Source organism: Dunckerocampus dactyliophorus, chromosome 10 (genome assembly GCF_027744805.1).
Source record: "Dunckerocampus dactyliophorus isolate RoL2022-P2 chromosome 10, RoL_Ddac_1.1, whole genome shotgun sequence".
Lineage (NCBI taxonomy): Eukaryota > Metazoa > Chordata > Actinopteri > Syngnathiformes > Syngnathidae > Dunckerocampus > Dunckerocampus dactyliophorus.
This window is the reverse complement of record NC_072828.1, coordinates 30,137,461-30,153,143: the sequence shown is the minus strand read 5'-3', so window position 1 is coordinate 30,153,143 and position 15,683 is coordinate 30,137,461. Positions and strand designations below refer to the sequence as shown.

Sequence of the window (15,683 nt, the reverse complement as noted above, 5' to 3'; positions counted from 1 at the left end):
AAAATAACGGTTAGTTGCAGCCCTGATGAAATCAACTCATGTGTTATTACGCCCCTTGCAACCAAACCCCACCTTTGCACCTTTGCAGTTGGTATTCCACCAATAAGATGACTAGTATTGTACACAACACCTCAAATGGGACCTGAAGGAGATCAAAACTGTGCAAAATCAAAAAGTTGTGACTAATTAAAGTCTACCGCTTGGTGGGAAAAGGGCCATTATATCCACACAGTGTTTTAAAACTGCCAACTGTAATATTAATAGCAAAGCTGTCTTTTTTCCTGAATGAACATCTTCCAAGGCTCGAACGCTACATTTGCACCGCGCCTGCAAATAAAGCTAATCCCTCCGAGTAGCCTAATCTGTCACACTTTATATTTGCTGTCAGGTTGTGACACCTAATTAACAATTAAAAGTTGGTCCTTTCTGCTGCACACCTCAAGGAATAGCGGGCTCGTTACCGAGGTGTATTTCAACTCTACCCACGCTGGTGTAGTTAACAGGTTTGTGAGATTCCATATCCATTCATGTCATGGTAACCAACACCTTAGCACAGTCGAATGAGTTGTGATGAAATGTAAAATCAAACCCGCTCATAAACGAGTGTTTGGGTGCTGCGTGTTTATTAAAGACGATATGTCATCACCATCCAGTCTGTTTAGGAAGGATCATAGCCTTGGGCGGCCTTAGTAGCATTAGTAGTGGGAATCCCTGATAGTCAAGGAAAACTATAAAATACAGTAATCCCTCGTTTAACGTGGTCCATTGGGTCCAGATACGACCATGACTTGGATTCCTTATTTAGAAATTGAATATTTTTGCAGTTACAGCACAGAAAACCTGTTTAATACAAATTTTAACGTAATTAGACATGAGATAGAACCCCTGCAGTCGTTTTTACACTTCCATCCATCTTCTATGCCGCTTATATATGCTGGAGCTATATCCCAGCTGACTTCAGGCGAGAGGACTGGACTGGTCGCCAGCCAATCGCAGGGCACATGTCACACTCACATCATACCTATGGACAATTTAGAGTCGCCAATTAACCTCACATTCCTTTTTTGGAATGCGGAGAAAACATGCAAACTCCACAAAGAGATGCCCAACGGAGATTCAAACCCCTCTTCCAGATCTCCAGACTATGTGGCCAACATGCTAACCACTAGACCACCGTGCAGCCTGCCTTTACAGATGTATGGTAGCCATAATAACAGGCAATGAGACCGACGAGAGATAAATGATGAGACATGCAACGCCGCATTATGTAAGAATGGTGCAATATGTAATAATGTAGTAAATCTTCACGTCATTACGGAATGACGCCGCATTTTGTAATAAATTTCGCTGCATTTAACTTGTTACATGTTCCAAAAGTTATTACAAAATGTTGCAACATTTATTACAAAATGTGTTCAAGATTTTTATTACAAAATGTGGCAATTATTACAAAAGCAAATGATTACAAATGCAAAGTGAATGCAAATTATTACAAATGCAGCGTTATTACACAAGGACGTGAAAATGTATTACATGATTACACATTGCACCATTATGACATAATGTGGCGTAACAAGACATAAATAAGACATGATGCAGACTCACACATTAGCTTTGGGAGAGTTTTCTAGTCTACTGGAGGGTAGACCAATCAGTGTAGCATTACTGACACCTATTGACCAGTGTTGAATGCTACATATTGCATCTTTGATTGCGTCTTCTGAATGCCTTATATTTGTATTTTCGTTCATTTTTATGCTTGAAAATGATTAATTGAGGCCTAGAATATATAACGTTTGCTTAAATTGCATATGTTTTGACTAATAATTTGCCATACTCAACCTCGAAACATTTATTTAGAAAAACCATGATAGAGTAAAATTTGAAGCGCAAAGCGCCAAGGGACGACTGCAGTTGATCAACATGTCCTTCTCGCACCTTGGCCAGTGCTCCCCTCTGCTGTCTAATTCGTAAAGTGCCTGCCGGTGAGTTATTAGGGTCTTTCTTGCGTTTGGTCTGAAGAGTTCTGTCAGACTTGATGGAGAAACCCAATTGTGCTTGTACTCACTTTGCAATACCCCAGCATTTTTAAAGTGCAGCTGTAATCCAAGACGGTGTCATTAGAGGCGTATTTATTCCGCCACTGCGACTGCCAGGAGGAAGACCACGCTGCCTGGATGGTCTGTGGCACCTCACTCTCAGCACCTCCCACTGGGCTTGAGAAGGGGAAATTAGAGGGGAATGGGAAAACATGACAATCATTGCATTGTTAATGAGTTAGCACGCAAAGAAAGCAACACAGTAGTGGATGTAGGCGAAGGAGAAGGGTGAGAGTCTGTTCTTGGTGGGGTGCAGCAGCCATCACTGCCAACGTCGGAAGAAGAACGAGCTCCGTCACAATAATTGATCAGGGTTTCAGAATGCAACATTCCTATAATGCCAAAGTGCGGCCATTTGTGGCACACATTTTTTTTTTCATTGGCTCACAAAACATTGTAAATATACAAGAAAACAACAGCAAAAATGGACAAAAAGAGCAGTAATTTTACGAGAAAAATTTTAAGATATTAGGAGAATGAAGTCATATTACGAGAAATTTTTTTTGCCGTGGTTAGGGAAAAAAAGACATCATTTTACGAGAATAAAGTCAACATTTTCTGAGGAAACAAACAAAACAAAACTCTCTTGAATCTTGAATATTGAATCTTGAAAAATTATTTTTTAGAAGCATAAAGTTGAAATATGAAAGATAAAAACATGAAGCTGTAATATTATGAGAGACTAAACAAAACACATTTTTGGAAATTAGGTTAGGAAAAAGTAATGATATTCTAGAGAATAAAGTCATAATATTACCAGAAAAAAGTTGTCATCTTACCGGAAAAAAAGTTGTCATTTTACGAGAATAAAGTTGTAACATTCTGAGGAAAAGATACGTAATTTTTTTTTTTTTCATAAAGTTGAAATATTAAAGAAAAAAAGATGTTGTTTTCTACAGTCGTAATATTGTGAGCCACTGTGGCAATGCTCATGGTTTCATTTGTTTTAAACACGCATACAAGTTACACTGGAGCACATCACATGACACATTTCACAGCTGCACATGCCCAAAAAGGAGCAGGAAGAAGCAAAGCTTATTTAATCCTACACCCCGTCCGTTTCACATTAATTACAATACATTTGTACACTTCCTGTATTGCAAATGTACTCTGCCACTTTTAAATACATGGGAAAATGATGAGGCAGGATAACAATGTGGTACAATAAGAGTCAAGGTGGAAAGAAAGCAAAGTCGTCCGTGTCTTCTTGAAACATACATACAGTATATACATAACTTCATGGCTACATGCAGTACACGTACTGTAACATTATAGCATATCTACACGTGACCCGTCCATCCTTTGATTTTTTTCATGCAGCCCTCGATGGAAAAAGTTTGGACACCCCTGGCCTAAAGCCTTGTCATTCATGATTTTGTTTATTACGCCCCGTCTTGCTGGTACGATATGAAATCACATAGTCCCAAGCATGATCCAAAGTTTAACTTGCTCAACAATCTTAACCTTAAGTCTAGTAACCGCAAGGAGGACGACTGCTGTCAATGAGCCACCGAGCCTCCTGTAGTCGCCGGATGCATAATCTGCATAAGCACACAACCGCAGAGGTCTGTAATTAGCGCTGGTTTATAAAACATTAACATTAACATCTGCTGGTGTAGGCAACCTCCTGATGTGGTTTATTTATTAACTCCCCAAGTACAGTGGAACCTTGGTTAGCTTCATTGATCCATTCCAGCAGGTCCCACTCGAGCCGAAACATACTCTAACTCAATCCATTTTGCCCACAAGAATTCATGTACATTCAATTTATCCCTTACAGAAAGCTAAAAATGCTAAAAACAAACCACTTTGTTTAATCAAATTATTTGATACGTTTGAAGACGTCATTGTGGCAGCGAGATGAGCACGGACACCGCCGGGTCCATGGTGGCTTATTTTGCAGCTGTGGTCCAATGAAAAGCAGACCCTTGTTGCGCCAACTGTGTTAGTTTGGCAAAGAACTACAGAGTCAACCACTGATGACATCATAGACGAGCGACAGATCCGATTTCCGGTCCCTGTTTCCATGTATTAGCGAGCTAATAGGCTGCTAACAAGGACGTTTTGTTATGAAAGTGCACTCTAAGCGGAAAATGTGCACAGAGAGAAGCTAAATTTGGCAGTAAACTATTGGAGTTGACCAAAAACCAAGGTTCCATGTGTATGATATCATCCATCCATTTTCTATGCCGCTCATCCTCACTAGGGTCCCAGGGGTATGCTGGAGCCTATCACAGCTGACTTCAGGCGAGAGGCGGGATACACACTGGACTGGTCGCCAGCCAATCGCAGGGCACATACAGTTCCGACAAACAACCATGCACACTAATACGTGTCATCAGAGGTCCAAATTCAGACCTTAAGTTGTTGGTTAAATGTATTTTGTCATTCGTAGTTTGAAATACTTGATAGTAAATTGTTTAATTGACTTTCTGGGACATTGTCTCTCCTTTGTTGGACAAATGGAACTAAACCGCACAGAAAAACAGTTGAAGATGAAGTTCTTCATGAGAGCCTTTAAAAAACTCAGTAGTCCTTGCAAGGCAGAGATAGCATCAGTACACAACTACAACATTTTCAATTTTGTGCTATCACACACCGAGGAGATGTCAACAGTCCTCCAGCGAGTAAACACAAGAGGCTGACATGCAATAACCAAAATCCAACACTACCCAGCGACTGTCCACCACTTTCATCTTACGTAGATCTGATTTGTTGATGGGAAATCCTGTAGTGCTCATTGCCTCCAACAATTTGTCCAGGAAGTCTCAAATGTTGTGCTTCTGTGGAGTGGAGTGTGAGCTGGAGTGTTTTCTACCGTTTTGGTCCCCTTGGAGCACCGTGGCTCCACTTATTGATTCTTTTAATGTCGAGTCACCCAGAAGGTTCGTTGCAAAAAAAGATCGCATGGCTTCAAATACACGTGTTTGTGTTTATCAAGAGTCTTCTTCACATTGGATTATCTCTTAACAGGCTTCAGGGGTGTTTTTACAATTACAGAACTGCCAACTTTGATCAAAGCTCCCTTTGAAAATCAAATCTTACTGATTAAATAATGTCTCATACGCTTCTACTAGTCTTTAGTGTTTATAAATTTGTTAGTGGGTGTCTGAAACTGAAGAAACAGTCCATAACCTTGCCAATTATGATTTGATATCCCATAGGCCTCCCTCAATGGAAAAAACAAACAAACATGCATTTCTTGTATTTATACTTGATTGTCACAACCTTAATTGTCTGTTGAGTTTGGATTTGAACATTTGAAGCTCTCAGTTTGTAAATTTCAGTGTGACAAACCACTCAGCTGATCAAATGATTTTGGACTGGTTGAGTTCCAAGCTTTGCAAGCCTGGAAGATACAAAAGTTGCTATTGTTTCTGCAGCAAGAACATAAACAGATCAGTTTGTGAAGTCCATTGTTTGGAAGGACCCGTCTTTATTTTACACTGGAAGCAGAACACAGACAATTTTACTGGCTCACACAGTCAGTGGAACGGACGTGTTGTTGTCTTTATACGCTTTAATTACAAGCTTGCCAAGCATTTAAGTGTAAAATGAGTTGACTGCTGTTATTAGTGAAAAAACAAACACGACTTTCTGTCATGTTCTGTTTGTGTTCTGTTCTGGGGCCTGTTGCACAAAACTATGATAAGGGATTAAAACAGGATATCTTGGTTATCCTGGCTCAATTTATCCGTGATCCGGTTGCACAAAGGTGGGATAGTGGAAAGTGGGATATGTTCTGACATAAGTTACCATGGCGATATATTCTATGGAGCTACCCTGCTCCAGACCAGGCTAAGGTCCAGGATCTATTTTAATCTCATCCCTTATTGGAGTCAGCAGTCACCATAATTGGAAACCAATAATGAATCCACTTCCCACTAAACATTGTTATCACATTCAACTACACCCACTGTCATTATTTCAGCGTTTGTGATCGTTCATTTCAATCATTGTAGATAAATGATTTTAGATGACATTAAATCCCAACCCATCCATCCATCTTCTACCACTTATCCAAGGTCGGGTCACGGGGGCAGCAGACCAAGCAGGGAAGCCCAGACTTTGTCCAGCTTCTCCCGTTGACTCCTGAGGCGTTCTCAGGCCAGCTGAGAGACATAGTCTCTCCAACGTGTCCTGGGTCTTACTCGAGGGGCCCTACTGGTCGGAGGTGCCCTGAACACCTCCCCAGGGAGGTGTCCGGGATAATCATCATCACAGCGACTACGTTTTTGGAGATATTAATTGCGTTGGATAATGTGGATGTGTACTACATTACCCAGAAGGCTTAGCGCTTGTGGGGAAACCGGAGGTATACACGCTGTTGAAGCTATGAGTAACGGTGATGTGCGAATAAAGCAATAAAGACTTCATAGATAGTAGTGTACACCGCAGTTCCTGATCGGTGACTCTATGATCGATAGTGTGGTCTATTTAAGAAAGTCACACTGATCCGGGATTGATTTCACCTGGCTTGATTAATCCGTGGCTATTCATCCTGGCCTGGGCTTTGTGCGGTGGAGAGGTTCTTGTTTTGGGTTGGTTGAGCTCCGCTCAGTCATTTATCCTGGACGTCTGAATCCTGCTTTCATGTAACGAGCCCCTGGTTCTTGCTGTCTGTGTTCTTTGTGGTCTTGTTTATGTTGTGATTAGGGATGTCCCGATCTTCAGGATCGGATTGGCTGCCGATCCGCTGTATTTTGCAGATCGGATAATATCGACTTCCGCCACGAGATCGGGCTGATCCGGTTGCCGTGTAACGTTTGTAACTCTCGGCCACACTCCAACATGACTGCTGTGTCATAGTGCCGGGTGCTTGCACGGGAAGTGGCGGAGCTACATGGCGGCCAAGGGTCACTTTCTGGCCACCACTTGCCATCTAGACATTCCAGGTATCAACTTATTGCCACCCCTATGTGACTAATGGTCTCACCTTGGCCACCGTAATGAAAAATTTCTGCCTCCACCAATGCCACTGTAACTGCTGTTTGTTTATGCTAGGGACCGTCAATAAATTACTATTGCTTTGAAGAGAGTTTGTTAAAACATGTCTTATATTCTAAATCACACCACAAATTGATCTATAACCATGTCAAATGATTAGTCCTACCCTAAAAGTATTTTGCACACCCATTTTTTCAAATTTGATCTTTTGTTGGATAGACTTTTATTGGATTAGCGCCCTGACTCACAGAGGTTTGTTGCAAAAGCCAAACAATATTGTTGGTCATGCTGCGGAATAAAAAAGTAAATTTGGCAATACTTTGGTTGCATTATTTTTAATGCTTTGAAGATCTTTTTTAATAACCATATTCACTTCCACAAATTCATATTTAAAAAAAGAAAAAGTGGATCGGGACATCCCTTGTTGTGCTTGGATCCTCTGTCTTGCCCTGACCCCTGTGTTTCCTCCAATCAGCTCTCTCCTCCCCCTTGTGTCAAGCCCAGGTGTGCCTTGTTGTGTAATTAGTCTGTGTATTTAGTTCTCAGCTTTCTGTCCTGTCTTTGTCGTTTGTGGTGAGTCTGATATCTAACCTGTGCTCTTGGTTTTTCGCACTTTCATTTGTTTTATTTCTTTTCTTGGGAGAATGAACAGAATAAGATTTTCATTGCATGGTATAACTGCTGTTTTACTATGCACATGACAATAAAACTCTCTTGTATCTTGTATCTTGTATCTTGTATTGGAATTCACAAATTGGAACTTTGCATGTTGTCATTTTTGGATGCCTGAGTTCTACTTGGCATTATACCTTTTTTGAGTTGCATCCGACACAGACGCAGTATGGAACCTGTTTAACGATGAATTCCATTGGTCCAAACAACAGAAGGATAATCGGTAGTTATTGACTCCCTATCACAAAGCACAGCCTTGTTATGAATTCCCCTTGTAACATACTGACACACTGGAAAGACGAACATTCTCTATGAGCAGCCACACTACCATCAAAAAGTTAATTTGCTCAAATGAGTCACCTTCAGAAATGTTCTGGCAACATGGAAACAACAACAGCCAAATACTGTTTTCATGGATGGAATTATTTATTTCCACCTCATCTGCATTTTTGGCTGGAAAATGTAATTAATTATCCACAGAGACATCTACAAGGACACTATATTTGACAACTCTTTGTAGAAGTATGCAAATACAATCATTTGTAAGCAGTTTAACGGACCAGCAATGTATATTTATGAACATGGTCCTATAGATAGATGGGTATGCATCCAGCAAATCATTTAGTCGACTGCTTGAACAAAATAAAGTGGGAGTGTAAATCACTCATATATTTATATATACAGCCACCCCTCCTTTATTGCGGTTAATTGGTTCCAGACCTGACCGTGAGAAGTGAATTTCCACAAAGTAGGATCTGTTATTTACAAACTGAATAATTAGAGCATAGACAACCTTTTTACCACCTTCTAAATACGATTTTTAAACATATTAGTGGCCTCTAGACATGAAATAGTCACCTTTACACTCATATAGACATATATTGTGCTCATGTGCGTTACTATAAATGTGTGCGCTGGGGGGCGGAGTGGTGGGCGGACAGGAAGTGATGTCGGGGGTTCAGGGTTACAGCTGTAATAGTAGCTCCTGTTTTTATTAGGGGTTATTGTATTCTGCTGATCAAATAAGGTGCTTGTCTGTTTCACCCAACGTTACAGTAACATTACTGACACCTACTGACCAGTGTACAACACTACACGTCATCACAATTTGAATGTGTCTTCTGAATGCCTGATATTTGTATTTTACTGTCCTGTCCTGTTCAGTAGTCATGAGTGAACTGTGTGATTATTTTGCCAGAACAGATGCTGCTTTAAAACAGCTGAGTCTGGGATACTCCTCCTGTTCCAATTGCATTACAAATTTATTGTTAAGACCACCAAACAGAACATGGTTCGACGGGAGAAAAGGGATCAGAATGTAGCCACAGATGGTGAGAGCATCCACTCCATTGCATGTTTCTGTAGTGCTGGATGGGCCAGATAGTCAGCTGGTGCAAGAATAGTAGGCGTGTAGTTGTGAGAACCGAGTGAAGAACCTTGGGCCTGGACATCGGGCCTAGTGGGAGAACCTGGGCGAGACGTACCAGCAGACATAGCGTTAACTATAGTAACAGTATCTTTGTGTATCGTTGTTGTTACTCCTACGGTTACTGTCAATACTGTATTAATACTATAATAGCAAAGACAGAAACGGTCTTAGTACTACTTACTAGTAGACTCTGTAATAAATATTTTTGACAAGTTTTGATAGAGTGAAGCTGCAAAATTGGAACCGCGAAGTGGAGAGGGACGACTTTCTATCAGTTGAAACGCCTTCTTCCAATGCATGCTTTTCAATCATTTGGTGTTTGTGTTTTCTTGCAGTTCCTCCCAAGATATATGACATTTCCTCTGACATCACAGTAAACGAGGGCAGCAACGTGTCGCTCATCTGTACAGCCAGCGGGAAACCTGAGCCAGCCATTTCCTGGAGACACATAACCCCATTAGGTGAGTTCACTTCACCTCTCACTTACTCATGCTAATGAATGGCTGGATGGACGGCCAGTTGGACGGATAAAAACACCGAAAGAGGAAATTGGGAAGCATGGTTGGGATCAGTAGGTGAAAGACTGAGGAGAGAGGCTGGTCGTTGCGTTGCACACGGAGATATGGAAGGCGGGGTGGGGGCTGAAGAGTGAGATGTAGGTTACGTGCTTGACTGGCTCCATAAGCGAAGGAGGGGGACGCTGGTGGATGTAAACATAATTGAGTAGAATGTCTCATGCAGAAAGGGAGGTACTGCAATAATGCGTTTGTGCGTATAGAGGAAATACAATGGAGATGTTTCAAAATGAGTCACGTACGTGTTCGCTTGGAATTGTTACCACCACATGTCCCACACGCTAAAATCCTTTCTACGCTGTTTGTCTCAGTGTCTTTCTTGGATTCGATGCCAGAAATCACAACTTCAGTGTTAGTAGTCAAATTATGGGTCTCAGGCGATTGGCACACCTAAGTAGCGACCGGCACGTGCAATTCTAGAAGCAACCCTTCATAAAATTGTGTATGTTCACCTGAAAAGAAATGCTGCCACGATACATGCGATTGGGTCTACGAGGTGACATTTTGACATTACTTTTAAGAAAAGTACCATGAAAAAACATACAAAATGTATGCAATCACAGCCACATTAAATCAATAGCATCATCAGCTTTTTACCACCTAAAAAAACACCAAAATCAAGGGACTAGTGTCTAAACCAGATTTAGAGACTTATCCATGCCTTTGCACCAGCAGGCTTGACTACTGTAACTGCCTTCTCACCGGGCTCGCTAAACCAGCAGTAAAACAGCTGCTCGAGTCCTGACTAGAACCAGGAAACAAGAGCATATTAGTCCAGTACTCAGGTCTCTACACCGGCGTCCGGTCACTCAGAGAATAGACTTTAAACAGCTCTGCTTGTGTACAAGTCTTTTCATGGTCTTACGCCAAAGTACATCTTAGAGCCACATGAACCATCTCGAGCTCTGAGTAGCTCAGGGAGTGGTCTCTTGTGTCAGGACTGAACACGGTGAGGATGCGTTTCAGTTTTATGCTGCCAAAATCTGGAACAATCTTCAAGAAGATGTGCGAGAATCCTCGACTTTGGCAATGTTCAAATCCAGGCTTAAAACACTGCTATTCAACTATGCTTATGACAACTGAAAGTATTTTATCTGCACTCTTCATTCTCACTCATTTTTGTTTTATGGAACTTCATGTCATGATTTTAGATTGACTATGTTTTTATGGAATGATTTTATGAAGTGATTTTACCCTTTTCTGTAAAGCCCTTTGAATTATCTTGTGTATGAATTGTGCTCTATAAATAAGCTTGCCTTGCTTTGCAATCTGCTAATTGAATTCCTACTGCGTTATGGTGCAAAACTCCACACAAGGTTTCTCTCTTCTGCACTGTGTGTGTATGCTAGCAGCCCCGTCTCCACCCACTAAGACAAAGAGACTGTAGGACTGACAAAAGGGCTCACTTCGTTGATGTCGTTGTTCTATGGAACAAACGTGACGCAGTGCTGTGCTGATTTTGTCGCGCAATTTTGTGACAGCCCTAGGATTCACTCAGCCGGTCAGAGCAAATGAAGAGTACTTCCTTTTAAGCAAGCCAGAGTTTGCTTCTGCCACTAAAGCAATAAAGTTGGCAACACCGGTCGCTCCTGCTGCAGCTTCTTATACTGTGGTAGAAAAGCGGTGTATCAAGAAGCGGCGTCAGGAGCCATACCGCCACCTACCGTACGGAGTCACAACAGCGCTGCATTCACAGGCAGTCCCATCATAATGTGTTTATGAGCAAGGACGAATAGGCACCACTTTGGATATCTGTTTTATGTTGTTTTGTTGACTTATTTGGCAATCAAATTTCAATATTTCCACTTTGAAACCCTCGATCGACCCCCGCCCCACCTACTTCTCGTCCTCCCTCATTGTCATATTAATGGCCTACGGCTCGCCGTGCTTATCTGATGGCTGTGAGGATGACTGCGTTTCTCTTTTGGCTGTCAAATCCTCCTCCGTGGTGCACCCGGCTGATTGTGTTAGCGGACTTTTCGTGAGATGATCAAAAGCCATCCTCGGCGTCCGAGGAGCAGTCACTCATCCCGCTTTGAAGTGTCCGCACTTTGAAGTTTGCCAGGGAAGAAATGATATGGCGGTGGAATGAAAGGGTGCAGGACTGAATGTAATCACAGGCTGTCTCCAAGCACATCACAAACCAAGCCATTAGCCATGGGATCTTTCACTTGGCTATTGTAGCTGGGCCGATTTGTCCAAAGGATGCGAGACTGCTGAAAGGTTGTAATAGGCTAATTCCCTTTCACTGGAATACCCTGACATGCTTTGGATATGCAGAGCAGCTCTCAAAGGCCATTTCATTGGTAACTTGAATGTGCATGTGAATGTGCCCGTAAGGGCGTACCACTTCACGCCAAACGTCCAGCATGTTTGGCTAGTGTGAGTGCTCTGATCCATCCCCACCCCTCCACCCCCCTTGGCATGACTGGGCTACATCAGGGGTGTCCAAAGTGCACTTTCTAAAAATATAATTTTAGATAACTAAAAAAATATATTTTATATTGCCAAAATGGATAAATCTGCAGTATTTTTTACGAGAACAAAGTCAAAATATTAAGAGAAAAAAGTCGTAATCGAACATGGAATAGTCTTAATTCTATCAGAATGATGTTGTAATCTTATGAGGAAAAATATCGTCATTTTGGTAATGGTTTAATTTATTTTGAACATGCATGTAAGTTACATTGGAATACATCACATAGTACAATCCACAGTCATACCTGTCCAAAAAGGAGTAGGAAGAAGCAAAGCAAACATTTAATCCTGCCCCCCCATCCGTTTCGCATCAATCGCAATGCATTTGTTCGCTTCCTGTATTCCAAATATACTCTTTGCCAGTTTTACATACATAGGAAAATGATAAGGTCGTAACAATGTGGTTAAATAGTAGTAGTTGTAGTTGTAGCCACTGTAGATAGATTATATAACAGTCATGATAAATAGTAATCAATATATAATAACTGATGAAAGGGTTAATATGGTGAGTACAGGCAATGTACTCGCAAAAAAATAAAATAAGAGTTTGTTGTCAAGAGTGGTTTTGGTATCATTAAGTAGAAATATGATAGAAAAAATACTTTTTTAAAACCATAATATTGTGAGAAACAAACAAAACAATGAATAAAGTTGTAATTTTTAGAAAATTAGTTTTAATATTATAAGAATGAAGTCCAAATATTCTATTAAGCCCAAAATCGAATCCCACGGGATGCTCACTCACCCGCGACTACATTCGTGTGCATAATGAAGACGTCTGATTTATTGAATTCGGTCAATCCCCTTGCAAGAAATAAATGATGGCTGCCACCTTTCACAATAACAATGATGAGGGCAGCTTGAAATAAGCCAAGGTCAGGGAAATTGCAGTAACACAGCAGTATGAAAGCGATGGGACAAGCAAATGGGTGAGGGTGGGGGAATTGCCCCCATGTCAGTGCTCTATGAAAGACCTTGTGCGAGTGCATTCCTGCAGTCAGCATGCCTACTACGGCACGCTCCCTCAACACATGCCACATCTGTGGCATTGTGCTGTGTGGTAAAACTGCACATTTTGGAGTGGCCTTTTATTGTGGCCAGCCTGAGGCACACGCATAGTCAATAGTCATGCTGTCTGATCGGCATCTTGATATGCTACACCTGTGAGCTGGATGGATTATCTCGGCAGGGGGTAAGCCCTCACCAACATGGATTGAGACATATCTGTGATCAATATTTGAGAGGAAGAGAGCTTTTGTGTATGTAGAAAAAGTTTTACGTCTTTGAGTTCAACTCATGAATGATGAGAGCAAAAACAAAAGGGTTGTGTTTCTATTTTTGCTGAGTGTATTTGTCTCAGTCATGACGGCCCAGTGGAAAAGCATCAAAGATGCACCGCCAGCTAAAGTACTTGACATTGTCTGGAAGTAGCAATGTGAAGGATAGAGCCATCCCTTCACCATTTCTACTGATTGAACGTGAAGGTCTTTGTCAACACAGGAGTGGAGCTTTGGCCATTTGTTTCACGTCTGCAGGTGACAGGACTATTCAAAGTAAGCGCCAACAATGTTATTTTCTGGCTTCAACATGGAGCCATCATAGTTTCACACTGTAGATAATTCTGCTGCAGCAGTCAGTGAAGTTTGACAGAATGATAAATTACCCCGACTGCCGAGTTCTTATTCCCTTCTGTTTTGTTTTTGCATTTTTTTTTTTTTTTTTTTTTTGGTCCTCCACATTACTGCCAACTGGCACACTGACAACTCTAAACTAATAAACTTTGGGCTTTCACTAAATTATAATCATAAACTGTTTATTGAGATAATCATGTGTCTGTACGCGGGCCAATAAAGTTAATGCATATTCCTCCGTCTCAGAGATGCAAAAGCAATGCATTTATGTTTATTTTTATTTTCTAAGAGCTAAAGCACAGTTGTTCAATTTATTATTATCATTTATTATTGCGTACACACCGGGATCCCTTACATGTGAATGTGAATCTACTAGGTAGGGATGGACATAATCGATAAACTGATGATTGATTCTGAATAATTGATAGTTGTGTGGAATGTATTGTTCATTAATTGTGTCTTGAAGCAGTCGAGGGCCATGTAGTGCACTACTTCACTGCAACCAGCAGAGGCGCCGTCAGCTATGGAAGGTTGAGCTACATCTACAGTACGCTGACCTCTGTGCAGCATCATGCTCAACATGACACCCATCCACCCATCCTTTTTCTTCTGCCTATATGGGTTGGGGTTGCGGAAGGCAAGTCCAGACTTCCTGGTCACCAGCCACCTGTTACAGGTCCACTGGGGGTCCATAGGCATTCCCAGCCCAGCTGTGAGACATAATCCCTCCAGCGTGTTCTAGGTCTGCCCCGGGGCCTCCTCCCGGTTGAGCATGCCCGGAACACCTCACTAGGGAGGCGTCCAGGAGGCATCCAGACTAGATGCCCGAGCAACCTCAAGTGGCGCCTCTCAATGTGAAGGAGCAGCAGCTCTACTCTGAGCTCCTCACCCTATCTCGTAGGGTGTGTCCAGCCACCATCCATCCATTTTCTCACAGTTATCCGAGATCTGGTCAGAGGGGCAGTGATTTAATACAAGAAGCCCATGTTTCCCGATCTCTGTCTTCTTTGTATAGCTCCTCTCAGCAGTTCCTGAGGCGTTCCCAGACCAGCTGAGAGACATAGTCTCTCCAGCGTGCACTGGATCATCCCTCCTACTCATCAAACGTGTCCTGAACACCTCCCTAGGGAGGCGTCATCTGGTTCCTCTCACTGTCAAGCTCACGCTCAAGGACAAGACCCCTAGATACTTGAACTCCTCCACGTGGGGCAAGGCTTCACTCCCAGCCCCAGGGTTGCTATCCACGCTTTTCCGACTGAGAACCATCGCCTCAGATTTGGAGGTGCTGAGTTTCATCCCAGAACTTTCACACTCAGCTGCGAACAGCCCCAGTAAACAGCTTGATGAGGCCATCGGGACCATATCTGCAAATAACAGAGATGAGGTTCTAAGGACCCCAAACTGGACACCTTCAACGCCTTGGCTGCGTCTAGAAATTCTGTCCATGAAAGTTATGAACAGAGCCAGTGACAAATGGCAGCCTTGGCGGAGGCTGGACATTCTCCCAAGACCATCACCTGAAATTGCATCTCCCCACATTCCATTTGGCGGCGCATGTTAGTACGTACAATAAGATTGGGGCAATTTCACAGGTCATAAGGGAGGCAGCATATGCAATCAGACATGAGTTACTGCTCCTTTGGCTCGGTCCCACTCCAGATCCGAGCTGCCTCACACTGGCAACCAGCTTCCAATCGAGCAGCACACACTTTCCCTCCACTGCCTCGAGCCCACAGCTCGTGTTGGGGCCAGGAGGCACCACAGCACTGTGAAGCAGTGTGGGTAGCTCACCATTTTCAGGAGTTAAAAGCGTAAATGGACGTTTGGAGGGGAAAAAAAAACAAACTCTTGT

The 15,683-nt window shown here is 42.3% G+C and overlaps 1 protein-coding gene across 3 annotated transcripts in view; it reads left to right on the top strand.

The window, feature by feature from the left end:
• negr1 (neuronal growth regulator 1) overlaps positions 1–15,683 on the top strand; it is a 191,061-nt gene that overhangs the window by 70,040 nt on the left and 105,338 nt on the right. For all 3 annotated transcript variants that reach the window (XM_054790013.1, XM_054790012.1, XM_054790011.1), the window contains one exon: positions 9,483–9,608. In XM_054790013.1, coding sequence (XP_054645988.1) covers positions 9,483–9,608 — 126 coding nt within the window. The remainder of the gene's footprint in view (positions 1–9,482; positions 9,609–15,683) is intronic.